Below are 27,868 nucleotides of genomic sequence, written 5' to 3'. Positions count from 1 at the left end.
TAAACTACTGGATAATTGTCTTTCCATAATCAAGAGAGAGGAGGGTGAAAAATCCTTTTCCTATTAAATTATTACTTGAAAAACCCCCAAAAGAGGAAATTCTGAAGCTAGGAAAGGGTACAGTTGGTTTGCAACAATGCTAAACAATGACAAAATCAGTAAGATTTAAACACAGTTATTCAAGGGGTAGTATGAAGCGAAAAGGCAGGGGGAAAAGGACTTTTCTTTCATTTTGATATTCAGCATCAGGAAGACACAAGGGCAGGAAGCTGGATCTTTTTTCAATTCATTTGAAATGATAAGGTGAGGACAGCCTGAAAAGTCTTTTAATTATACGATGAGAGGAAGGAAAGGAGGGAGAGAGAGAAGAGGACAGGGAGAAACCTGTTTTTATATGTTAAATAATGAAGAAGAAATGGAAAACTAAAGGGGAAAAAGGCTTTCAAGCAGGTATCTTGAGAATGAAATATAAAGGCTACAAAAGACAAGTGCTAGCATTTTATGCCAGAAAACAGAAAATGCAGCACACTTGATCAAGCCCACAGCCCCTTCTCCCCATGGCAGTGGCTGATGCCTGGTGATGCAGGAAGAGATAAGTCGCTCTCCCCAGCCTGCAAATGTGACCTCAGGTCATGGCAGGAGCTGACTGGGGCCCTGGGGAGGGGATGGGAGTGGTGCTCAGGATCACAGAATAAAGCCTTCTTTTTATGCTACTTTTTAGCTTCATTTCATGGGGGCTATGACCTAAACAAGGTATTGCATCGGCTTGAGGGCATCTGCTGAAAAGAGTATGGGAGAGCTTTGGAGTGAGACTCTTTACCAGCTGTGGCATCTTTACCCAGTTCTGGACCTCAGTTTCCTCATCTCTGACATGGGATTAATAACACCTGGTTTTCTGAGTTGGGACAAGTGAGATAACGTATTTAAAATCCTTAGTCCAGTGTCAGATACACAGTAAGAGTTCAAAAATTATTAGTTCCTCACAGTCTAACGCATGAGTAGGAAAACTATCATGAAGAGCAAGAACACAGGATATATTACACTTGCACTTGTCCTCTTGAAGCAATGTCAGTCTAAGATCCCCTCCCCAATCTACTCAGTGCAACAGCTGGGTCCCTCTCTTCCCAAAGTACATTGGCTCCAGTGGCTGACATCTTGGGAAATTCCCCCATATACAATCTCTGTTTTGGTGGTAGATCCTAATGCTCTTAGAGTCAGTAATGAACAGGTTAAAGTTGAGGGGATTTCAAACATGTCTAATCCAATAAGAGGCTTGGTAAAACATGCGTTATCACTTAAAGAATAAATGTTTAAAAATAGAGCACAGATGTGAAATTTGAATAAAAAAAAGAGAGTGCGTGAGAGATCTTCTTGGCATTTGTACGCTAGTCTCTGTTTTGGTCACCTTCAGCTAAGTCTGTTATTCTGATGTGCTCTGCCAACTGCTAGATACTGTGGGGGTACTTCAAATTTCTGAAGCAAAGTTGGCAAATAGCTCTATAACTCCAACTATATCTCCTTTTTGGTATTTCTAAAAGCGGGGCAACACAATGGTAAAGTTGGTCTTTGCAAGTTTTCCTACTTAAAAAAGATATACCTGAAAAGCAAAGAATAAGTTTTTCTAAAACTAGCAATATGTATGCTAAGATCCTTGAAAACTTAAAAAGTATCATGGTTGGATGGGCATTTGTGTCAAAAGATAGGCTACGGATTTCCAATCATAAACTTCATAGGAATTCCTAACTCTGTAGGAAGCATTCCCTGAGCCTCCAAAAAGTAAAGATTTTTTAACGCTGGTAATAACGTTACTGACGTACTCCTAAATAGAAATTTTCCCTGTTACCTGTCTTACTGGTGGTAGAAATCATAAAAACCCAAGGCTCGAGGGCAAAGTCAGTACCTCCTTCTACAGCCCACAGGGGCCCAACATAGCTCCACCAAAGGCGCTCCATCAATGTTCGGGAAAGAGAGCTAAAGTGGTCTTTAAAACAAGCCTTCATTTAAGTGAAAGACTCAGAAAGTAGTCCATCAGAGTCAGATTGGTGCTCTGGGAAGATGCACTTCTAAAGGTATTTGAGAAATATGGACTTGTAGAGAAAATATTTTGCTTTCACAATCTTTGAGTACTATTTTGTGCTGCAACTGGCAATCCAATTGGATTCCCTGAGTATTGGGGTTGAGGCACAAGCAGTCAAGAGTAAGGAATGTCTCCAGGCTAAGAGAGTAGACAAGTGTCCTGACCAATTACTTTGGCACTAAGAGGAAACTGTTTTCAGTAGCACAGAGCAGTTCAGGTTTTACTTACATGAGAATGCCCTACCCTTGGCCTACTGTGGAGGAACATCAGTATTTCTTTTTTCAAAGGGGGTTCTCTGCAACATACTGTAAATACACTTTGCATTGAAGTCAATGATAAATAGAGATGTGTGGCTAGATTTTGCCAGTGGGACATGAAAAGCTTAACCCAAAGTGAATCTGCAGTAGAAACCAATGCATTTGCATTTCAGCAATTCGATCTGGGGCAAGTCTGTGATGCATTACAATGCTGGGATCAAATCAAGCTTTTCTGGAGCTCATCCAACCACAATATGAGGCTATGAGAACAGTATTGCATGGAGTTCCTCCACTGCTGTTTAATTGTGCTCACCTCCTGAACCATAGAGTCATCTGCATACAATGCAATGGAAGTATAAATAGGAAACACAATCGGTTGTGGCCTCAAGTAGAGGAGGAAAGAAATGTCTGTCAAAGCATCCCACTCAGGTGCTTCCCACTTTTCCTGATAGGATGGTTCCACCTCTGCCAAGATCCAGTTTTGATTAGGAGTCCATCCTTACAACCAGCTCTCCTAAACACTTTCCAAGGTTAGCTCTGCCCTGTCCCTTTCTTGGCCATACCTGTTTGGATAATTCTTGGAGACAGTCCTATGACTGTCTGAAGAACATAAGAGAGGAGGAGTTTGTACCCAAATACATTACACTATGTGGACCTGGCACAGACTCCAGAATGTTGACTTGGATGTAGGGTTTTTCTTCTCTGCAAAGTCTGCGAAAAAACATAGAGAATTAGTGGACTAGTCTCCTGGTCTTAATACTTTCCTGCTGCCAACTGACCAGTGTGTTTCCTGGTAGCCAAAAGCAATGCCTAGAACTGGTAGGAAAGGGAAAAGAAAACCAAGCACAATTTATCTCTGATCACAAAAGTATTATAACCGGTTCTAAGAAATAAGCTGGTTCTAATTTTAACTAAACAATAGTGTCTGGCCCTCATTTTAAAAAGGCATTTTCATCATGGATGTGCATATCACTACTTCAGCACACAAGGGAGCATTTGGCAATAAGGCTTAGTGGGTAAGATTTAGTTTAAATTTTCTTCAAAAAATCTTTAGCAGGAGGAAAATTCAATGATTTCACAATTAATTATTTTGATGTCAGTCCCTTCTTTAAGGGTGGAGAAAAAGAGCTGGGGGAGGGGAGATTGGAGCCAAGACACAAAAGAAGGAAAAATGGTAATTTTAAATAATGTTTTTAGAAATATTCTTCTTAGAGAAAGAACAAAACTTTAACTCATTCCCAATTGAGACTCTCTCTCAAAACTGCAAAAATCTGGAAGCCAGATTTTTAAAGGAAGAGGTGGATTGAAAGTATCAGAGGTAGATGCTTGTGAAGAAATGGAAGTGAGAATAGAAAAGTTGGATAGCTTTATCTGTCTACTACCAAACTATGATTAATCCTTCAACTTTTTTATGCAACAACAGAAATTTAATCTGTATTGCTCTCTTGCCTATATACTGTGCTCAGCCTAGAACCAACCCAAACGTCAACACCTGAAGCGTGTCATAAAGATTCTTTTGTTGTAAAGCATAGTTGGAATTTTTGAACTCATTTCATATCACTTTCCCTGTTCTCCTGACAGATGTTTAACAGGAATTTACGTATTTCTTGGCAAATTGATTTATGAGACACTCAATTTTTCAGAGATGAAATGGAAGTGCTCCCTTCATAACAACAAGTAATCTCTACCACTTCCAAAAACTCGGTGACATTTTAGTCAAGAAGAGCCCCCCGACCCCCAGATTGGAGGGGATTTGAATTAGAATATGGTGAAGAAATTCAGAGGAAAGGTTCAAAACTGCCACCATTGCAAATAATCCAAGTATGAGAAAAGGCATTTCTGTAAAGTGTCTTGCAACATAGCAAGAAAGGATAGGCACCATTTTACGGTCATCATTTGGCAAACAGGTGCCATCTCCTCTACCAACTTCTTCAGGTTGGTGGTGTCTGCCTAGAATATTGGGGTAGGAAGAATTATGAGGCCGAGTCTTGTCTAAAGTCATGCTTGATCAATGATGTCTTTTTTTTTTAACAGGGTGTTCTGGCAATTCGCTCACTCATTTACATATTCGACAAATAACTGCTGAATGCCCAATATGTGGTAGCAATTGTACTAGGCCTGCAGATAAATGGTCAGCAGAAAGTCATTAGACCACATTCTTAGTCCTCATGGAGCTCATAAAGGGGCATATAGTTAGAATTCAAATAATCACAAAAACAAATGCAAAACTGTATCTGTTACAGTGCAATTAAATGTTGTCCACATGCTACAGGAGTGCCACACTGGGGATTTGACCTGATTGAGAAAGTCCCAGAGGGCTTCCCTGAAAGAGTGATATTGAACTGAGATTGAAAGGATGAGTGAGCATTACCTAGGCCAGGAAAAGAAGGAAATGTGTTCTGGGCAGAGGGAATCACATGTACAAAGAGAACGTACTGGTCTGAATTTGTCTTTAGCCCACGAGCAAGGGAAGCAGGGGACGATTTTTCAGAAGTGAGGGATAGAAGGTGATGAGTGTGTAAGATTTATCTTTAGAAAAGATCATGCTTCTATTCCTTGAGGTTTGAGAACTTCTGGCCTGTCCTGGAGGCTGGCTGCACTTTTCTAAAGCATAGCCATCACCTTGAGCAGGGCAATAGCATGGTGGTGGCTGCAACTGTCCACCTGCCTGCCTTCTTACAGCAAGAGTTGTGCAGGATTTTGGAGACCAGTGATATGTTTTTGAGATTCCCAAAAAGTCAGAGACGACATTTTGTCTAAGGGCTTTGTTTCTACTTGAAAATCTCATCAGCTTGACAAACAAATTCTGGCATTAGTTCTTCTTCATGGCTCCAATGAAAGTGGCAGAGTGTGTGTGTGTGTGTGTGTGTGTGTGTGTGTGTGTGTGTGTGTGTGTGTGTGTGTATTTTGGTTTGTTTTTGATTTTGTTTTTAAATGTAAGTGAAGCACTGGGATTCCTTGGAGGGCTGAGTCAAGGGATCTGGAGAGTGGGCTCAGTTGGGAAGCCTTAAACAGGGTGTTCTGAGTGGTACCCAAAGGAGTTGTCCTTAAACAGGGTGTTCTGAGTGGTACCCAAAGGAGTTGTACAGGCTGTGTGGCTGGAGTATTCTGCTTCCTAACTGCAGAGAACTTCTGCTCCAGAATATACCACTCTTAGAAGCTCCTGCACAGGAGTCCTACATAGCCCACCCTAACCCCATTACTATTCCGACAGCTCACTTTTTCACCTCCTTGTTCACTCCACTCCAGACACACTGGCTTCCCTGCTATTCTAAAACATATCAGAATGCTTCTCTTGCTTTAAGAGTTTTGCACTGGCTGTTCCCTCTGCCAGAAAATCTTCCCCTAGATATCTATAGGGTTCACTCTCTCACCCTCTTCAAGTCTACACAAATGTCTCCTTCCTAATTAGGCCCATCCCGTCTACCCTATTTTACAGTGTCACCAGCCCATTAGTCCATGGCACCTCTGTTCTTCTTTATATTGGTCTATATTTTTCTTTTCTACCATATAATTTACTGATTTATGTCCATAGTTTATTGCCTCCTCTGCATCCCAATTAAAGAGTAAACTCAATGAAGAAGGGGTCTTTATCTATTTTGGTCACTGATGTATTCCAAAAATGCCTAGCATTCTATCACATAGAAGGCACTCAATGAATAGCTGCTGAGGTGAATTCCAGCATAGTACTATGTCTCACCATGCTACTCATCCCTTCTTACCCTCGTGACCCTCGGTAGCTTGGGAGGCACAGGCTGATGCATTGGTACTTGGCTTCTCTGGTGGTATCTGTGAAGTATGGAGGCGAATCTATGGCTCACACTGTTGCTTTATGGAGATATAGTGTATAGCTCAGCTAAGAGCAAAAGTGTCAGCAGTCCTACAGCACTGGTGACCAACCCTGCACTGCCAGGTATGAATGGTTATGATGGTAGTTGAGTCATCTGGTCTCTTAGAGCCTTGGTTTGATAAACTCAAAAATAAGGATAATATTTTTCTCATTGGGGCAGGTAAAATATCTGTGGGGATAAATCCCCAGCACCTGGCAGAGTGCCTGGCACATAGTAGGTATGCAATACATTGGATGGTTGATTATAAGGAAAATGTGAGATAATGTTTATAAACTTATATATACATAAAGCACTTGGCATAGAGCCTGGCATGTGGGAATCATGCATTTATTCACACAACAAATATTTATTGAGCACCTACTGTGTGCTTGTCAAAATGTAATAACTATGCGGATCGTTTAATGAGCTACTGGGAATGGCAGGGGCAGTGGAGAGAACTTCCATATGAAATGAAACAAACTTAAAAGGCAATCCGAAGAGGGTGGCATCTCTCATGAGCCAGTCTGTCTCAGCATCCTTGCAAGAATATCAGACAGATGAATATCCAGACCCATGTCCTTCTCTTCCCACCGACCTGGGTGCCGAAAACGGCTCTACCTTCCCAAGTCAGTCATGAGGGTGACGATAACTGAGGTCTGGGACCTGCCCTCCCAGAGATGTCCTCTCTTATTGATGTCTATGTGGGCTATATACATAAACCAAGCAAGTTTAATAAGTGCTATGGGCCTGTTTGGTGCAGGCTGGGAGCTGGAGACTAGAGCTCTTGACAGGTCTGCTCACTGCTCCCCAAGTGCTTTGGTTTTATGGGAGGGAGAACCAGAAAGGCTTAGGTGCCAACGTCTGTCTGCTCTTCCTCCCATAGTTCAACAGTATGTTCTCAATAAGCTGTGACTCCCAGGCGTGTGGAAAACAGCAATGATGAAATCAAAATCAAACTCCGAGGGTCTCTGAGGGTTGGGTGTAGTGCTAAAATCAATTAGTGGTGCTAGTAGTGCTAGTAGTACTAGTAGTAGCAGCAGCAGCAATAGCGCCTCACATATATACAGTACTTTTTAAGTGCTAGTCATACATAAAGCACTTTATATACATTACATCTCACAACAACTCTTTGAATTAGGTTATTAGCCCAATTTGTAGGTGAGAAAACTGAAGTTTAAGGACATTGAGTATCATGTCATGATCACTCAGTTAACAAGTGCTAGAAGCAAGATTCACCCTAAGCAGTCCAACTCCAGATGACATCTGCAAAATCCATTTATGGTTATGTGGCAAAGGGTCGCTTCAAGCATCTAGGCTGTCTGGCTGTGAAGTCTGAGGAAGGCACGCAACCTTTCTAGACTTCTAGTTCCTTCTCTATAAGAGCATCAACCCTTCAGTTGTGTTGGGAGTTGATGAGTTTATATATGTAAAGCCCTTAGACCCACACCTGGCACATGGTGAGCTGAAAAGTATTAGTAATTGCTGATGTGATCCAATAGCCCAAGTCTAAGAGTTCTAGGCAGAACCCAGTTTTTGTGAATGGCTGGATAACATTCTTAAATGGGTATTTTGGTATCTACTTCATGTTTACAAAGATAAGGGAGCCACACACTTTCTGCCTGTCACTCTGAATTTGTTCCTGAACCTGGTGGGGCATGTGTGGATTCAAGTGGGCTATCCAAAACCCGAGCTCTATTGCTTACAAGCTGTGTGTCTTGGGCTGGTTATTGCACACTCTGGGCTGGTTATTCCACACTCTGAGTCTCAGGTATGCTCCCTAGAAAAGGGAAGTTATCCTGCTACCCATACCACAGGGCTGCTGTGAGGACCAGGGACACTGGGTACACATCCTGGCACAGGGTAAACACTCAATAAAACGGGGGTGCTTTTAAAAGCAAATTAATCATTATTCTTTGACTCCTTACTTGCAAGAAGGATACATAAATTCTTGTGCTTTTTCCTGTTCTGTAGCAGGTCGGGTGTGGGGAAGGACTTCAAACCTAAATCACTGAGAAGCCCATCCTCCTCCTTTGCTGCCTCTTTTTCCACAACAGTCCTTTAGACCCTGCCTTAGTCCAGGCAGGAGCCTAATTCTACATGGCTGGGGTTTCCCAAATGTGCCCCATGATACCCAAAACCAAGCCTGTTGTGAATAATGAAGGCTTTGTGCAGTTTCCCAGGAGCATATTGAAGGGCTACACTCAATCCTTCCTGGAATCCAGGAGTGCATTTTCATGATACTGAGAAAGAAAAAAAGCAGCCTTAAAAAAATTCCTTATTGGGAAAAGTAAAGGAATATATGGGGAACAAAATATCTAAGAGACAGAAAGGAAAATATAATCTACTGTGCTTGACCATAATAAGGTCTCTGGCAGTCTAGGCTTTGCAGCCTGCCAGGTCATTTCTGAAGAGCTGATCCTGTAGGGTGGCCACCAAGTTTGGAACCCTTGGCAAATACATAATAAATAAAATTACATTACAAATCAAGATACAATGCTATCAGTCATGGTCCCAGACTTTATGGCTACTGAGTACTGGAAATCATCAAAAATGGTGAAGGTCAAGGTAGGCTGTAGCTCTTATGCACCCCCACCCTCCGTGGCGGGGGCAAGTGTCTCCTTAGCAGCTGACTGACCTGAGACCTTGGGATCATGTATGCATCGTAGCTGGACCCGTGGTACTTGGCCGTATTATCTGGGCTGTAGCAAGCATCACAAGTGCATGGTATATTCGAGCTCAGGGGCTGTTTCCTAGGTCTATAAACCTGTGGGAGAAAGCTACAATGGTTAGGTGCAGGAGGGGAGGGCGCAGGGCGCACAAGGAAGGAATTAGGAGAAAGCAAAGAAGGAGGCTTGTCTTGATTTTCTGTGGCCGAATGGGTGAAAAACCCAGTATAGAAGATGCACAGCCCCAAATAAAGAGGTCAGATGGAAGCGGCCCCCGACCCCTAGGGCCAGCGCTAGCAAGGCATGCTGCTCTGTGGAATGACCCCAATGTCTGGCAGTGACTGGGACCCTCCCTCCCTGCAGGAGAGGGCACCCAGGCCATGACAGTGGTCTCTCTCTTTCAGCAAGGCAGCTCCAGGAGAAATGGACTCTGGTTCAGGGCCAAACGATGCCTTGTCCTTCCTTAGGAGGGAAAGGGTTGGCCCAGTCGTGAGAAGAGGGTGCTTATGCCTTTGGGCTTCCCTTCCACTCACCTTGCACATTGTGGTCAGCCCAGATAACCCTACCAGGCACAGATCCAGAACCAGGGGCTGAAATCAATGTGGACATACTCCATGTGATGCCATGTGACATTTAGAGAATGTGAGACCACAGACCACTGAGCTACAGTATCTGCTGAGTGGGTTTCATAATGAAGATAGAATCTGTGTGAATATCTTTACCCATTGCTTCCAAAAGCCATCAAGTTATATATGGAGGAGAAATAATGTCTGAAGATTTCGGGGATGACTTTGCAATATGCTTCAGGTGCAATCATTTCCATTTGAGCCATTTCCAGAAAACCCTCCAGAAAGCTAAGAACTTTCTGCATAAATTAGGACCTTGTCCCTCCTTCATTTGCCCTCAGAAGAAATACAGAGGCCTAGCAAGGAGGAAAAATAGCACAATGGAATAAACGGGTGATAAAAAATATCTGACTAAACGATGGCCAGGAAGGTCTCCAAGCATAGTCTGGCAGTACCAGGGGTTGGGGGATGCTCCATGGGTGAAAGGTCCTGGAGGAAATAGTTGAAGAACCAAAGTTAGAAGCATGGAGAGAAAGAAATCTAAAGAACTGGATGAGGGGAGTTTATTGACAGGGACCAGAAAGTGAGCAAGACAGAAGATAATGGATCTAATGGGAGAGAATGTGGCCGGAATTTAATTAGTGGTTTCTAGGATTTAGTCAGAAGTCATACAAAGTCCACTGGAAGGAAGAGAGTTATATCTGGGGAGATGATGCTAATACAAAAGAAAAGAAAGGAAAACAGTGCTGGTTGCAAATCACACAAGCCCAGGCACATGCACATAAACACAGAAAAGCAGTAAAATGGTGTTCCAGTGACAACTAGGGCCATTTCACTCCTACCTGTTTTTAGCTGCTTGAGCCTGCAGGATGGACATGGGAAAATGAAGAGTAGCTAAACCCAGAGTAAGCACCCAAGGACCCGAACCCAGCAAAACACACCTTTCGTGCAGGAGGCCCCACCTGCTGCTTTAACTGATGCACTAGTCGATCTTTTTCCCTCTTGAGGGCCATGACTTCCTCCTGCGTCTTTTTCTTTTTGGAGGCAGACAATTCCAGCAAGGCAATGTTTGCATCTTTTTCACTGATTGCCGCAAGCAGTGCTTCCTGTCTGGTAAAATAAAGATTATTGTGATGATTTTTATAAAGTGAAAAAAAACAAAAAACAAAAAAACATTTGGCATTTATATGAGAAATGTGCCACAGAGTACTGTCTCCATAAGAAGGAATTATGGATAATGTTTAAGACAAACTACCTCCTTGATTGTCAGAATGGACAAAGTTGTTTGGGTCAGAATCCCTAAGACCCACACACTGTATTCTCTGAGACAGGAATCTTTCAATGGCTTCAGAGACACAGCTATATATATGAGAAATGGAGAGAGTCAAACTGAACATTCACTTCTAAAACACTTTCATCCATCCACTCATTTATCCATTCAGCCTTCATCCAGCTGGATGTCCGTCTGTCTGTCCATGCGTCCGTCCGTCCGTCCATCCATCCATCCATCCATCCATCCCCACCCACACCCATCCATCCACCCACCCATCCATCCATCCATTTGCCAGGTAAAGTTCTATGCATTCCAAGATAACCCAACAAAATTGGACAGCAATTTCAATACCAAGTATTAGTTTTTTTCCCGCAAAATTTCCTTTTGAAGACAGGCAGAGATATTTACAAGGCTTCCCATTCCATTTTCAATGCTATTAGTGATGCTCGCTTGTCATTCAACCAAAAACTATTCCATCCTTAGTATTCCTTACCTCAGTAATCATAGCACCATCCGCTAAGTAGCCCAAGCCCCAAACTCAGAAGTCATCCATGATTCCTTTCCTTTCTTCTCCACTCAGAGCTAATCCAACAACAATTTCTGTAGGTTTTACTCCAAAATACATCTCTTATCTAAATTTATCCACTACTAGGAAATGTCTCCCAACCACCAGCATCTACTCACATAACTCACTTCCTGCTTTCCCTTGTACAGAGACCAAAGTAACCTTTAAAATCATTATAAATCTAGATTCCACCATCTTGCTGCATAAAAACCCCACTGCATAACTCTTTAGACTTCAAATCTAGACCCTTTACTGATGCATGCAACTCGTCAAACCAACTCTGAGGCCATCTTGTTCCATTTCTCCCTCCTACATCATGAGGCTCCAGCACATGTTGTTCCTGAATTCTTTTCTAGTCCTTAAAAATGTTACACTTGTTCTCACCTCATAAGCTTTGCCTTTGTCATTCCCTCTGACTGGAATGCCTTCGCCTCATGCAGCTCCTTATCCTTCAGGTTGCAGCTCAAATGTATCCTCAGAAAAGCCATCTGCAGCTGCTCTCTCTCCCTAACAGTGTCTCTCCAGCTTGTACCCTGTACCCAAGCTACTGGCCTGTCACATTACACTGTTTTTTCCACAGAACTCTTCACTATTTGAAAGGATCATAGATATTTATTATTTTTCTAGACTTGACACTCCATGAAACTGGAACTTCATTTGTCTTGTACACCACCAAATCTCCAGCTTCTAGAAGAACACTGAGCACATAGAGGGTGTCAAAAATATTTGCTCAAGGACTATATAAATTCACTATATACTTTTTAAAAACTTTTGAAGACACCACTGTACACTCTTCCTGTAACTTAAAAATAAATTACAATGCTTTGATTCCTGATTAATCTCTGATAATTGCTTACTCTGTGGAGTATTAAAATTGTCTCCCCTCATTTTAAAGTCCAATTTTCTGGCAACATCTGTTGTAAATTTTAACCTGGAATTTTCTGGGACCATTATTAACTAGGAAATGGCTCTCCTGGTGTGTTTCGTTTAGTCTTCTTTTCCACCGAGGGAAGTCTTGCCCCACCCATTTGTGTAACTTCAGCAATATTCTAGATAATTTAGAAGACCCTACAGTCCCAGGAAAGCCTTACTACTAGGTACTTTTTTTGCACACAAGCCCCAGAACTAAAACCTGGTCATGATTCTGTTTTGTCTTTCTTTAATCCCCATCACCAGACCAGACCCTCCCCAGATGTTTGGACAATACAGTCATTATTTGGATCTCAGATTTTCCTCCTTTACACCGCAGGGATTTGTAGGGACTTTTCTGGACTCCACTATTGCCAGGCAGTAGAAGCTTCTGACTGAGGTTCAGTCAGATATGTGAGTGGCAGAAATGTCAGGAAATATCTTCACTTTCCAGAAGAAAACCAGTGCAGGCTGGACTACCAACAGCAGCATTAACATCCAGCTTCACAGAGCCTGTCTCTTTCTGGATAACATCTTGAGACAATAGACATGCTTGCCGTTTATAGCTAGTGCACATTTATACATAAGGCCAAGCTGAAGAGACTACATGGACTTCAAATCAGGGAGAACCCAACTGCTATCTCTCTACTCCAACTTAGCTATAACACACACAAGGTGATTACAGTATTTTACCTCACTGTCCCAAAGTAAAAGTCGAAGTGAAATTTTTTAATAGAAACAACCTAAAAGATCATTATTAAGAAAATTGGGTATTGATGGTAAATTATACTGCATCCCTGTGATTCACTCTTTGTAGCTACATGCAACCATGTAAAATGCTGATGAAAAGTAATATATGAAAACAGTTATGTTTTTTGAGAGACATTTCTCTATAAGTCTCATATTTTTGCACATTTGATAAGCAAAGGCACTATCTTCTTTTCCTCACAATATTTCAAAGATGTCTGTACAGTGAATAACCTTAGAAGACAGAGGTAGCAACTCCTTTAGGATCAAAGAATAGATATGCTTACTACCCTATATAATGGTGTCTCCTTCTAGAGCGAAGAGCATGTTACTGCCTATTATAAAAGATTTTGGTTCCCTAAGCTCAGGGTTGCTCTCCTTTAATGCAACCCATTTCATGTATAGCTATTTTATCTGGCCCATCTACCTTGCCTCCATGGCACTTGAGGAAAAGAGAATATGCTGATAAATATGCTGATGCTGTTGTCCACACCTTTAGCAATAAAGTCCTTTGTCTCTAACTCAAAAGTCACTGGTCATCTGGCCTGCACCCATGAAATTGAGGCAAACTAATTTGTTAGCATGCCAATAGGGAAAATCTCAGACCTTTCACAATTCTTGACATGCAAATGTATATTCAATAAGATCCCCAAACATAAAATTATATTCCTAGCAATCACAAAAACAGGAAGAAAATACACCAAAATGCTAATAGTCATCACTTCATGGTGGCAGAAATGACAGGCTAGTTTTTTATTTCTCCTTATATGTTTCTGCATTATTCTTCCCTCCCACAAAGTATCATAAGAGTAAACACTAAAAAATTGAAAAGGAAGCTTTTCAATTACCAAATAAACTGCAGCTATATGCTTTGAATACTTGGCACACATGAAATTTGCTCATTTTTCTATCAAGGTATTTATATTCTCTCTGTCTCTCTCACTCTTGATGCACAAGTAAGTGCACACACACCTACTCTAACATACACACACGTTTGGTACAATCTACATCATCTCTCACTTGGAAAACTACAACAACCTCCTAGCTGGGCTTCCTATGTCCACATTTATATCCTTATGTTCCATGGCCATTTTTAATCCATTTTCCTCTTTTAGGTCAAAATTCGGAATTATATAGCTTTGTTAAAAGTCATCATCAACCAAAAGAATGACCCTTCTAAACTCCCCTTCCTCTAAAATTCTATAATTTAGTCTTTTCAGAATTTAACATATATTTCCCCTGTGATAATACCAACAAAACCTAATAAATTAATTTCTAATTCTCGGTTTTCTGTTGATCAGAAAAAAGCATATATCAATTCCTGATTCTCTACAGATTTTATCACTAAATACGGCCCCAAATCTATTTTTCTTAATTATTAAACCTCAAAATACATTTAAAATCATTTTTCATAATTGTATATTTTGTTTTATTTTATTTTGTTTGCTTTTAGCTAACAACTCTGTTTTATAAATATTTTATAATACAAAGACAGAACTCTGAATAAAATTAGTATAGCAAGGGTTATATATATTTTGAAACCCTCATTTAAACATCGGCCGTAATTAATGATAATTTCTTCTAAAATACATTGATTGAAATTTACATTCAATAATTCCAGCCTATTTAAATCAAAGACAAATTGACAGACTATAACAAAAATATATAAAACTAGAAAAATATGAACATTTCATACTTTAGGATATTTGGAAAGATGTTCTGTATATGTTAAGGCTATATCTGGCCATTACCTATTTCTCAGGGACGCCAGGCAAAGCTAACTCAATTCTAGGCTAACAGAGCCATTACATTTATTTTTTTAAAAGCAATAAAATGAATTATAAAATGAATTTTAAATAACTCTGTATAAAGCTGATACATTTTAGCTAATAATTGAAATCATCGAGAGCTAATTTCTGCATAGTTACAGGTTTTCATTATCCCTGCCTTCAAAGTCAGGGTTTTTTTTTTTTTTTTTTTTTGAGGGTGAGGGATAGTGAACATAAGATTTTTTAAAGATTAACTTTGTCTGCCAGCCCTACATCAGATTCTGCACTTTGACAATTCCCATAAGCCCATTTGCTGATGCGTCTACTTAAAGTACCTAATGATAAACACCTTACTGAAAATACACAGAGGTCTGTTTTGAATAAATGGCAAACATTGGAATAAATTAAGAAGCTTAATTAAATGTTCCTGCTTTTTTTCCAGCAGGGAGTTTTGATTCAGACTTTTAAAAACTGAGGAAACTAAACTATTTGCAGTCGTGATGCCTCCTTTACATCTACATCTTTTTTAAAAGGCTCAAGTGCAAAGAGTATATTAGTGATAAGACACTTGGGTATAAACTGGAAACACAAAGCAAAATCCTCATAATTTTCCCCATCAAATGAATCAACTTCTAGATTCAAGGCCAGATTTACAATGCTTCAGAAATTGTTACTGTCTCATCAACCTGAAGAAAGTTTCTCTAAGCCTGAAATTACTTCCAGCACTTAATCTGTCCTTATTGCTTATTCACAGACAAAACAAAAAGAACATATATACTCATCTTTAGACAGTTAGTGGGGTTAAGTATATGCTAAAGGCTTGCAAAATTATCTTTAGAACACTGCAATGCTCTAGTATACAATTACTGAGGTGATCTGTCTATGCCCCAAAATGTAGCTTAAAATATGAAAAGGAAGTCCAAATATGCTAGAAAGGAAGATAAGATAATGCAAAGAGAAATAAATCTATAAGAGTCTGCTGAATGCCAAGCTAAGAAAGTGGACCATGGACAGCATTTTATCAAAGTGCAGCCTAAACAAACGTCAAGGGGAATAATTTCTTTAACAAATATGGGCAACAATGGAGTAAAATGGGGGAATTCTGTGCCCTTGCATGCATTTAGTCAGGGTTAACAATGGATAAAAATATGTGCAAGAACACATTTAATAACCCTAAACTGTCATTCAGTTTGTAGGAGGTAGTCGAGATACAGCTAATAAAAAACCAAAAAAATGGTTTTAGCCACCCTGAAAAAGATCCTCAATGGAATAAAACAAAAGAGGACTGAAGGGCGTCTCCCATCAAGATAAATGCCTTCTTTTGAGTGTTGCCTGTGGCTAAACTTCACAAAGAGAACTCCAGTATGGTCTGATGGTAATACTTTGCTACTTCACTTATCACAGTCAATTTAAAAGGGAGCTTTATAAACATTTCTATTTCACTCCCTGTCGCTGTCTTTCTATTAATGATGACTTGAACTCTGAGAGAGGGTCTAAAATTAATTTTAGGAGTTGTAAATGAGGCAGGCCAATTAGGAACTGTTATAAATTGGTTGGGGGGAGAAGCATTAACATATTTTTTCTCGTGCACTCTTGTTTTAGTTAGCTGACCCATCTTTAGGAAAACATTCAATTACAAAAGCAGATACTTAAAAAAATGCATTCCATTAAGAAATGTTTGGATAATGACATACAGGGGAGAACCTACATTATGTATAGAGCTCAGCCCACAGTCATGTTCTAATCATACTGTGGGAAAAAAAATTCCGCTCAATCAACTTTTGCCAGTTAATTACTGTTTTCTTTCCCTCATGACCCTGAATCTTCAACTGTAAGTTCAGTAGGAGGTGACTTAAGACAGACGGTGACGAAAGATCCTGTTTAAAACAGCCTCAATCTCACCCGTAGGGTGAGGGTAGGTGAACGTTCACTGTGATCAACCCTGGAGATAGATGCTTATTTGCCTAAATTTTAAGCTGTATTTTCAAATGGAATCTTGAGAACGAAAGGCTTTTGATATCGATTAATATCAGCACTAACTACCAGTAGAATGATGTATTGTGTATGAGAAGGGCCCACGCAGAAAGTGAAGTAGCTTGCATGAAGTGGGGCCCGCAGTTTGAGATATAGTTGAACAACCATGGGTTTTAGCAAGGACAAAGAACAGACCAGGTTTGTAAAGGCCAGGCTTTGGCAGCCCAGACTCCTTAATGCGGTTTGCTCTCCGTCGCCCACCTAAAACTGACCTCAAGAAATAGTTTACTCCAATTATGGAGAATTTTGTCTTTGAAACCCAGCAGCACATGACTGGAATTTCCTAACACAGGGGCCACGGATTCTTGTGTAAGTTCTTTGCTCCATGCACTAGCTTCTACTCCACTACTCACTCAGGGCATGAGCCAGGGAGGCAGCTGGCTCATCCTTGGGTTCCTCTACCTCTAAGTGCAACCGGACCAGGAAGCTCTAAAAGGCCAAACTCGTATACTTCAGGCCACTAAGATGGTAAATGCTAGCACCACTTGCCATTATGGTACAAAGGGATGCTGGTGAGTGTGAGGCTATATAGAAAAAGCCCAAGGCCAGAGAAGGACAAGTGCCAGAAAAGCTACTGCCCCATACTAAATTGCTCTCTCTATTCCAATCCCTGTGGCGAATTGATAAAAAGGCATTGAAAGATGAGAGGGACCACTGTTCAGATTCTGGCAGAGGTCATTTGTGAGGTGTTACTGTTATTATGTGTCTGACCCACCAAAAAAAGTAATTAATTTAAAAAATAGAGAAATATAAGAAAATACTTATTTTGATTACTATAGCCTATTATCTTTGTTTAACATACCCACACAAGTGAAATATCACTCTAGTCCTCAAGAAGAGAATGTCCTGATTTAGTGTCTTAGCTTTGGAATTGAATGAACCTGGGTTTGAATGTCAGTAATACCTTTTGTTTCTGTGACCCTGAGCAAGTTACTTAAGATCTCTGAAACTGAGATTTCCTCTTAAATGGACTAGGAAAAATAACAGTAACTATCTTTTGGATTGTTGTGAGATTTAAATATGATAATACATGTAAAGATTTTGTTCAGTGCCTGATATAACTATACAAATGTTAGCAATTATTATTTCATAACATGGATGCCACCAAATGAAAAGATTCAAAAGTTTTATATTATTTTCTATGGGGCTCCCCTTTGTAATACACATTTCTACCTGTGTCAATGGGTCTCTTATTTTCAAGACAGACCATCAGAGAAGCTTCTGAAGCTGGTTTCTGTTAAGATGAACAGTTGACTTTCATGAGCAGATATCTGTTTTGTGAATGAATTTAAAAGAAAAAACAGAGTTTGAATGTGGAGAAGAGTCTGTTCATCACAAAAGAACTGCATCCCGACCAGGCAGTTCTGACTTGATCAATAATTGTTTAATATCATTCTGTCCAAACTGATAGAAAAGGCCACACAGAAGTGGGTAAGATGTGATTTCATGCAGTATGAAAAATGGCAACATGTTCTGAAAGCTGACCTTTTAAAAGTCAAGGTCAAGTGCAAAATCTAACCAAAGTCAAACAATTTCATAACAAAAATTCCTCCATTAAAGAAAAAACACTTTTTAAAAAATTGGTAAATTTGGGAGGCAGGGAGGGCAAGTGAAATGAAGGGATTTCATGACCCACCAGCACACCCGGCTTTAGTATGTGATACTCAGTGATGCTCATTCATTATCGTTATTCCTGTTCAGTGATAAGAAGGCTTCTCTGATGATCAGTTAACTCTGCCGGCATAGCTTTCCATGTAAAATAACCCAGCCAGGCTACCTGGAAGGGTTATTGATGACTGACAATAAGAAACCAAATACATCCGGACTTCACTGTGGGTCAGAGCTTTGCCCAACATTTACCTAACTAAATCTGTCCATGGATGATCAGTTACTATGAGACTTACCTCAATGAATTAAATTTTTTGTTGTAAATAAACAACTACCAGAAACTGTCACTGACTTCGAGGCTTAGCCCCCAGGGCATGTGATCAGTTATTTTTTTCTTATTGGTTGTATGTGTATGTATGCATGTGTGGATATATGTAAGTTTCCCCAAATATTGTATATTTTAATTTTCCCCCTACTATATAGTGAAGACTACTAAGATCTGTTAGTCAGTCTTTGCAGAGAGCAGCAGATTGACTTCCTGTATCTTAAATATTTCTTTTTAATTTATAATTTTTGTGTTAAATCAAACCTCCTTTTGTTTATATTTACATGGAACAGAATATTCTCATAGGCTATATTATAATGAAACACAAAACAGATTGTCAGGTCGTTGCTGTAAAAGGGATACAAGCAGAAGGGGGCACATTCCAGAATTTTGTTAATGCAACATTTGAAAAAAAGAAAATCAAATTAAGTTTCTGTGAGGCAGATCTTTGTAGAGAAAAGTATAAAAAATTGTTTGTTGAAAGTGGCTCCTCTGAGAGAGTTCTTATTCATGGGAAGGAAAAAGGCAGTTGTGCTTCTGCACTGGGGGAAGGAAATACAGAGTAGTATGTCTATATGTTCTATGGGTGACAGCAGTGGTCAGGCAAAAATCAGATTTCTAGGAGGGGCAGGAAGTCATGATACCCTATAGGGAGGAGGGCTAAACAGATTTTCATCAACTTGAAGCTATTTTTCCTTTGCTGTGCTTGCCACAGAACTGAACAACAATTCAAGGTACCCTATAGGAGTCTTCCTCTGGGCTTTTAAAGCATCCCCAGTGATGCAATTCCTTACATCAATGTTTTAGCTACTTTGAGAAGTCAGGATTTTAGGTCTGCCATCTCGTGGCCGTTGCAATAAATACTGCCCTTTCTATTTTTTTTTCAGCCAAAGTAGTTACACCTCTGTAACCTACATTCTAAACAGGTACAACAAAGGGTACCTTACTAAAAAAATAAAAATAAACTTTAGCCACAGGAGAGCTCCACAATACAAAGGAAACTAGGATATTTCACGTTCTAATCCCCTTTCTGCTCACATTTTTCATTTCTTGATGAAAGCCTCAATTCAAATGATCATTTATCAAATTATCAAATAATCATTCAGTACAGGGTTGGGATCTGCTAAGAAATTGGTTAAGAGGCAACAGGCATGTTTTAGGTGCCCTTTTAAAAAAGAGGTAACTTAATGGACACATAGCTATTTCTGAATGAATAAAAGACTGCATTTCTGTACCTGCCATAGTTTGCCAAGAGAACACGCAGAATAAAATGGATCATAAATCCAAAGGGGCTTTATCCTTGAAAACCAAGAAAATATGGTTTTCTACAAATAATTTAAAGTCCAAATGAAGAGGTTAGAAATACACACTTCAACATTGTAAGGAACAGAGCGAAAAAAATTTGTCACAGATCTATGTTAGGAAGAAGTTGCTAAAACGCCGCCATGAAAATATATTGAGCCTATCTAATGCACACTCGCCAACCACTTGTTGAATCTGTCAACTGCACATGGCCATTTTCTTAGCAAGGTTTCACAAATGTACTATAACCCATAAACTAAAAGGAAGGGCAAGATTATATTTAATGACAATAAATTAATTTCAAAGTCCAAGTTACAAAACCATCGAAATATGCATATCTACATACACCTAAAATAATGGCTTTACTAAGCAACTGATTCAAAAGATATATAGCTGCAAAAATCAGCTGATGAATCTAGAAATAATAATAAAGTATATCTGTTAGTTATCTGAAATTTCTGGATTCGTGAATACAATATGTGGGACACTACTGGCATGTTCCTTCTCAGAGGGTGAGGGAACGTGAAACCAGACGGCTGATGCAGAATGAAAGAGTCTGGTAAACTACCTGAAAACACTCCACATCTGGAAAGAATCGTGGGGGTGAACCAGCCCAAGACTCAATGGTACAGAAAACAGTCTCATATTTACAGTATGGGTGGCCTGGTGGCTCATGGAAGTGAAATTTCCAATCTGGGAAGAGCAATCGCTAGAACATTTCTGATGTGAAATTATGAAGTCCAAATCAAAGAAACGGAGCTGAATGTGTTCCTCTGGATGGCTGTTTACTGGCCGTTCAAGCAAGAGTAAACCCGCCAGATGATCAGAGCCCAGGTATTCAATTCCTTCAACACATATTTACTGAGTGTCCACTGTGTACCAAGTGCCAGAGACAAAAGGACAAACCAGACAGATTCAACCCCTGCTTCTGTAGACCTTGTAACACAGCAGACTCCAGAGACTCTGCACAGTCAGTCATGAGTCGGGCTGACCCTGCAACGATGTTACCAAAAAAATAAAAATAAAAATAAAAATAAAAATAAAATAAAGAAAAGAAAAGAAAACAAAAGAAATATCCTATTTCCATCAGGAACAAATAATAGATCATCAGTAACACCATGTAAAGAAGATATTCATGAATCCTGTTTACCAATCCAAAGGCTTGACATAAGAATCTGCATGGTATTTCCCCTGACATGTATCAAAGGATAATTGATTCGCAAGTTCCCTCCCATCCTTTCCTCTTCATTTTGAACATCCAGTGCAATCCGGCTGCAATCCAGAAGCTCAAAAACCAACAAATAAACAGAAACTCAAAACCTCATACTCATAGCTATTACACTGAATGATAAGAAATGCACTTTTCGTGAATCAGAAACATTTGTAAAGTTCAGCTGAATAGTTTTCTTCTATAATAAAAGCAGCTTTATTGGTTTCTTTGCGTATTTATAATACATGTCCATAGATAATTTTAATTCTTTACCACTTCTACCCTCAAAGATTTAAAAGGTAGAGGTAAATTCCTCTCTAAAATATCCAACTTTTATCCCATATGCACTCAAGACTAATCACTAGAGACAATTAATCTAGTCTGTAGGAGAGAGCCTGCTACAAAATCTAAGAGGAAGGAGAGGACTAGAAGCCCCGTAACAGGGGCCCCCAGACCTGGAAAACCACTTAGTAAGAAACTTTCTGGTGACCAGACCCCAACCTGACACTGATTACCACTTCCCAAGATACTGACCTGTTGACTGATTGCTTTGAGATCAGATCATCTATCTCCCAGGACAGTATTTAGGCTGAGCAGCAATGGAGGACCTTCTTTTAGATTTGACCTTCAAGTCATAGGACATAAGGCGGAAGTCAAAGAAGAATGGGGCTGCAGAACTCTTAAAAAGGCTTTTCCAAAGTCCTATTGATGAGAGGCCCAAGAAAAAAGCATCCCCGAGGATGGTGACACACTCATGGTGGCAGCCTAAAAGAGCAGTCTAATGTCAACAAGTGTCTTAATATCCACCCAAATCTGAAGAGAATTTACTATGCACAAAATACTGTGCTAGGTGCTATGAAAAATTAAAAATTTTTTCTGGTAAAGAAAGCAAATGCATATGAAAACTTTAATCACAAAACAAAAGATAAATAATAGTTGATTAATGACTGCACTGTTAGAATGGAAGATGAATAATTGTTAACAGTTACCACTTTGTTTGCTATGTGCACATGTGAGGCATAAATAAAGCACATTGTTTTATTTAGTCCTTTCGAATTGTCCAAGGAGAAAGTTATTATTATTCTCATCATGAAGTTGAATAAACTGAGGCTGTGAGATTTAACCAGATTGACCAAAATCACATTGCTTTTAACCGATAGAAATGGAATTTGAATCCAAGTCTGTGTGAATTGGTCATTTCACTAAAATACTTGGTTACAGGAAAAAAAAAAAAACCATCAATTTGGTCTGGGATGATGGAGGTAGGCTTCACAGAGGATAAGGGTGATGGCTGGGTGTGAAGGAGGACTGGACTAAAAGGGTTCCAGAAGGAAAAGAGGGACTTCTGGATGAGGATAAGCATGTGAAAAAAAGCTAAGAGGATTTGGTCACTTAAAATTATTTGTCACTTCCTTATTTATGCCTATTTCCAGCTGCATAACTTCCATGGATATTAAGAGTACCACTGAGGAAAAAGTATGACTAAAAAGTAATTCCTAAGTGCTGACCCAGTGACTGGTACTAGCTTGTGCTGAAGTTTTCACATATGCACAACACACACATACAAGCACACACACACTGATTTACATACGCAGGCACACACGAGGACATAGACAAATACTGTGGGAGAAAGACAGCCAACACCCTTTCTAGGTAACAGCAACCTCTATTTCTGAAATTAGGTAATGTCCTTCCTTCCTATTTTTTTGGTGTTAAAACGTCCTTCTTTCAAATCATGGTGATAGTAGTTAACAGTTAAATAGCCTTATTTAATTTAACAGCTTAACTGGGTTATAAGCCTTTATGTTGTTTTCAAAAACATTTTTTTCATAGTATTGGTCCATGACATCCAAAGTCTACAAAGCACTCATTTGATTGCCAAATATTATTACAATTAGGGTGTTCTTGAAGAACATCTGGGGCTTATCTTTCCTTTAGAAAAGTGCCTGATGTTCCCCTAAATATTGTCATGGCTTCCAAGCAGGATGCCTTATAAATGTCAGGTTGAAAACCACTCTTTCTTGCTAGGTAGCTGTTCCTCTGACAGTGATTTCAGATATTACATCTTTGGCTATTGGTGGAGAGTAATCTTTCATTTCACAAATAGGCCCTGTCAGACATGACAGACATGTTCAGTCCTCTGCGGGTAGTGGGTACATACTTTTGACAAGTTCTCAGGGTCCCATTGAGCTCCTTGGGTCAGAAAATGGGTCTAATTCCTTCCTGTAGGTCCTTTTGGGGGCTTTCAGTGACCAGAGAAGGAAAGAAAAGCTGAATTGGTCAACATGAATCCTTAGGAAAACCACATCTAAAGGTAACCAGAGGGTCCAGTGTGAAATACGACATACTCTGCCTCTCTTTCCTTTTTCCTTTTGTTAGATTTTTAATGAAATATTTATATGGACAGAATCTACGAATGTCAGAATAATGAGTGTCTGGAAAGACTTGGGAACATGGTGGTTATTCCTTTAACAATCTGCTAGAGTAAATACAGATGAGACTGGCTCCAAGGGGAGCCTAAGATTTGAACTAGGATCTAAGGACGGAAGTCACAGGTAGGTATAAGGCTGATGACAATTCAGTAACAGGAAGAACTCTAGCTAAGTCACTGCTATCAAACAACAGCATGGACTGCCTCATTTCCATCTCTTAAGATTGGTATAGATAACAGAAGCCCATGTTGAGCAACTCCCAGTGAAAGAACTCCAACCAAGGATGAGTAGTGTGACTAAACACGTGTTTTGGTTAGGTTTCTTTGTATTGCAAGCAACAAAAACTGATTCTGGCTAACTTAGCAAAGAGAATTAGAAAAACGCTTGGATACATCAAAGAAAAAAAAGAGCTAACAAATGAACTTTAGGAAGGTCAGTAAGAAAGTCACTCGAGGATCCTCTATTAGGAAATCACAAACCTTTCTTGAGAAGACCTACCATTTATATAATAACTCTGCTACAACCTTCAGGCCTAATGGAAAAAGAATGATGTTTGAGCTTCCTGGACAAAAAGAGATCGGCCCAATCCAGGTCATTCAGCTATGGCATAGGGTCCCTGTCACTGAGAATCCACACTAAATAATGTGGGCTCGTACCTAAAGAAAAGGAGATAGCTAAGATTTGAGGGCCATCCTAATTGGCAATTACTCTAATGCTCTTATAGCCCAACAGGTCTGTTTCAGTGGTGTGCTGGAAGTGGCTTTTATTGGTTAGTGAAAGTCAAATATAGCATCTTTTTCCAACTTCAGGGTAGTCTGTACCCTGGCCATGCTAAGAGTATTTATACCATGGAAATTAGCAAACACTACCAATGAGAGCTTTTTTTTTTTTTCCCTTTTCAAATGACCTGGTTTATCAGCACACCATTGGCCTAATTCAAGATTGAACAGTCTTGCTAAGACTGTTATATACCCCAGAGGGCATGCCATAGATCTCACAATAGGCAATACATAGCTAACAATCACCAGCACTTTTTCTGTGCCAAACACTATACTATCCTATAGTACTATAACACTATACTATACATTATACTATTTTAACTCTTTTAGGTATATTAACTCATTCAATCTGCACGATAATCTAATGCGGTAGCTGCTATTACTTTCCTATTTGACAAGGAAATAGAAGAAGCAAGGGGCAAATTAACTTGTCCAAGTTCACATAGCTCATAAATAGCTAACTAGAGATTTGAACCCAGGCAGTCTAAAATAAGTCCCCAAAATACCAACAAACAATGGGTAATTGTTGTCCTGAGTTGTGAAACCCTTAACACAGAAAAAACAAACAAACACAACGCAACCACTTGAGGACTCTGCTAAATTAAAAACAAAACAAAACAAACAAACAAACAAAAACAGACAATGCACCCAGTGTGAACTCCCCTGAATTCCAGTAAAAGGATTACCCCTCAGTCAAAATGTTGACATCAATGAAAGTAGCCAGGATAGTTCTACAATTAGTGTTTAGATGTTTATTTCTTCCATTACCTGGGATACTGGTAGACTGAATCCAAATCCAAAAGTTGCTACAAACCCACAGAAAAGAGGGTGATTCAGAGTATACAGTGCTAGAATTCCCCAAGTGTGTGCCAACAGCATTTCTGGACTCAGTGGGGAGTGCTTATCACATGAGTACTCCTGAATGGGCCATGGTGCCACAACGCCAATGAGAAAGGAGAGAGAAATCTGAACTTTCAACCTACCTCTCTCATTGGCCCTGCTGAGAGGTAGGCATGGATAACAGCAAGCTGGGGCCCAACAGAAAAATAGTTACCTGATTTTAGGTGTGTGCCTTGGCAAGTCACTTGACTTTATGCATCTTAGCTGTGGGACCTATAAAATAAAAATTAAGTTACCTACCCCTAATAAGGTCACTGAGAGGTTTAAATAAGGTAGCCCACAGAAAAGCACCTGGTAAACTGAGAAATCTCACAAAAATGGTGAGCATTACTGTGTCCCTACTCACAAAGCAGTGGCCCCTAATGCCTTAATTGCAATGATGCAATCTGATTCATCTCGAATAATCTCTGATATGAATCCACTATGAGATAGGCATCCCTCCTATCAGTAAAGCCAAATTCATCAAGCCAGTGTCAAATCATCTGTCTAAATGACTGATGGGAGTTTCAGCTGGGACAAATGTAAGTTCATGAAGAGAAAATGACTACCTGAAGGAGATACAGGACAGCTTTCCTTTTCCAATGATTCTTCAAGAGAAGGGGCCATAATCCATTGGCAGGAAAGACAATGGCTGTTTCTAAATAGACTTTAAAAATTATTAATTTTTTAAATCCACTGAAGATTCAATGAATATTTGTTGAATGAATAAATGCAATTCCACAGGCTGGATTCAAATCCTAGTCAATTAACTCCGTGAAACTCAGTTTCTTCATCCATAAAATAAGAATAATATTCTTCACTCTCATGGAGAATTACATAAGATACAATATGTAAACCGTTTAACACATTTAGTCAGGTATATGCAGTTATTACTATTATAAATACAAGCTATAGTTATTTTTACTATTATTATTCATTTAGTTCATTAATTTACTATTATCAGCTACAAGATAAATATGTTCAAATCACCAATTGCCAAGGGAGTTACATGAGTATTCTCAGCTGCTAGAGACCTTAAGAAAAAGCTATTTTTTAAAAGGAAGGTTGAGTAACAATAGTCTCAGTTTTTTGTATCTGTATCTAGAGATTGGATATTTTCCTAATATTTACCATGGTATCACAATTCCACTTCCACACACTTAAGCAAATGTAAATTGGAAAGTGAAAAGGAATTTTTCTGATAAGCGCAAAAAGAACGGTATTATAAAACTGACAGTGCATCCAAGACATTTCCACTCTAGACTGTAGCTTCCTTTTTTTAATCACTTAGCAAGACTCTTTTTGAATATACAAATCCAATATTTTAATGGATCTTCAGAGCCAAAAAGCTTTCTGCAAAGGATTAAAGAAGTAGCAAAGTGTCATTAAGAACATGAATTTAATTCACTTGAAGGAAAAATAAAAACTGTGTGGCTGTGACAGTTTCCTGTTTTTACATAAAGAATTTTAAAAACTCCACAAAATTATAACAGGGAAAATATTAACGGACTGCTATGGTGAAATAAATGAAAGTCCCATCAAGTTATTTGTAGTTTCTTTTGGAACCTCAAATAGACACAGGTGCTAAATGTCTTTCTTTGTCCTGTTAAAGAAGTCTGAAATTCTTAGGCTTTTCTACCCTAAACTCAACATGAGCTGTGACAATTCTTTGTGCAAATCGAATTATTTAACATATATATGTATATATAGTATCTATAACCCACAAATTATGATAATATAGCTAAATAACTGCATTGTATTCTTAAGTGATAGCTGCATTCTTTAAGTCATTCCTTAGTTTTAAAAAAAAAAAAAGGGACGGTGGAGGAGACACAGCAATTGTCTTGGTATGAAAACAAAAACCTATCTCCACTTTAGTATTTTAAGAAAACTAATTATGAATAAAATGCTCAGCTAATAATTGGCTATTAATCTTTTTTCGACTTATTTCCTCAAAGATCCACCTACACTTCATTTATTTATTTCTACATAAGGACAGCTCATAATTTGCTTATCCCAAATCTGAAATACTGATTTGTCTGTAAATATGAAGCCAGAAGAAGCCCTGGTAATTGGTGCTTTTAGCTGCCCACTTAATCTTGCTTAAATTACCAGCGTTCACAATGAAGAATGACCAAGAGGCACAGGTTGAGTAACCACCAGGATGGCAAATGTACGAGATGAGGTTAAGAAAGATTAGTATCAGGAATCTGAATGTTATTCCAAATCATTGTAACCAACGAGTCACAAATTAAGAGCACTTGCTAACGAGAAGCAAGGTGACGGCCAACTGCAGTAGTTAAGATATTATTGCTTCTGTAAACGCTAAATTCAAGTATAAAGTAGACATGTAATCTTCAACTCCCCAAACACCCCAATTTGGCCACTAAAGATGCTGTTTTACATTTCCAAACATTTTCCCCTGTCACTACTTTTTATACTTCAGTTCTCAGGTTGTAAGTATTTGTTACTTGCAAAGCAGCCCCCTTTGAACACTGAATCATGGGAGGCATTTGTAACTAACTGCCAATGCCGCCTGCCAAACAAAAACTCCCTGCTGGTGACATGACCACCTAGTGACCTCTAAAAATGTTGTAACAATGTGAAAAATAGCTCCCTCTTGTAGGAAACAGCAATTTT

The 27,868-nt window shown here is 39.3% G+C and overlaps 1 protein-coding gene across 16 annotated transcripts in view; it reads right to left on the bottom strand.

The window, feature by feature from the left end:
• Positions 1–27,868, bottom strand: part of ERC2 (ELKS/RAB6-interacting/CAST family member 2) — a 907,956-nt gene that overhangs the window by 208,150 nt on the left and 671,938 nt on the right. For 15 of the 16 annotated variants that reach the window (XM_039867403.1, XM_039867394.1, XM_039867401.1 and 12 more), the window contains exons 14-15: positions 10,338–10,506; positions 8,800–8,928 (exon numbers count right to left, since the gene is read on the bottom strand). In XM_039867403.1, coding sequence (XP_039723337.1) covers positions 8,800–8,928; positions 10,338–10,506 — 298 coding nt within the window. Of the gene's footprint in view, positions 1–8,799; positions 8,929–10,238; positions 10,291–10,337; positions 10,507–27,868 lie in introns of those variants that run through there. The other variant, XM_039867409.1, reaches the window with a different exon arrangement.

The sequence above is a fragment of the Pteropus medius genome, unplaced genomic scaffold, assembly GCF_902729225.1.
Source record: "Pteropus medius unplaced genomic scaffold, Ma_sr-lr_union100, whole genome shotgun sequence".
NCBI lineage: Eukaryota > Metazoa > Chordata > Mammalia > Chiroptera > Pteropodidae > Pteropus > Pteropus medius.
The sequence above is the reverse complement of the archived record's forward strand: the minus strand, read 5'-3'. Positions and strand labels throughout refer to the sequence as shown.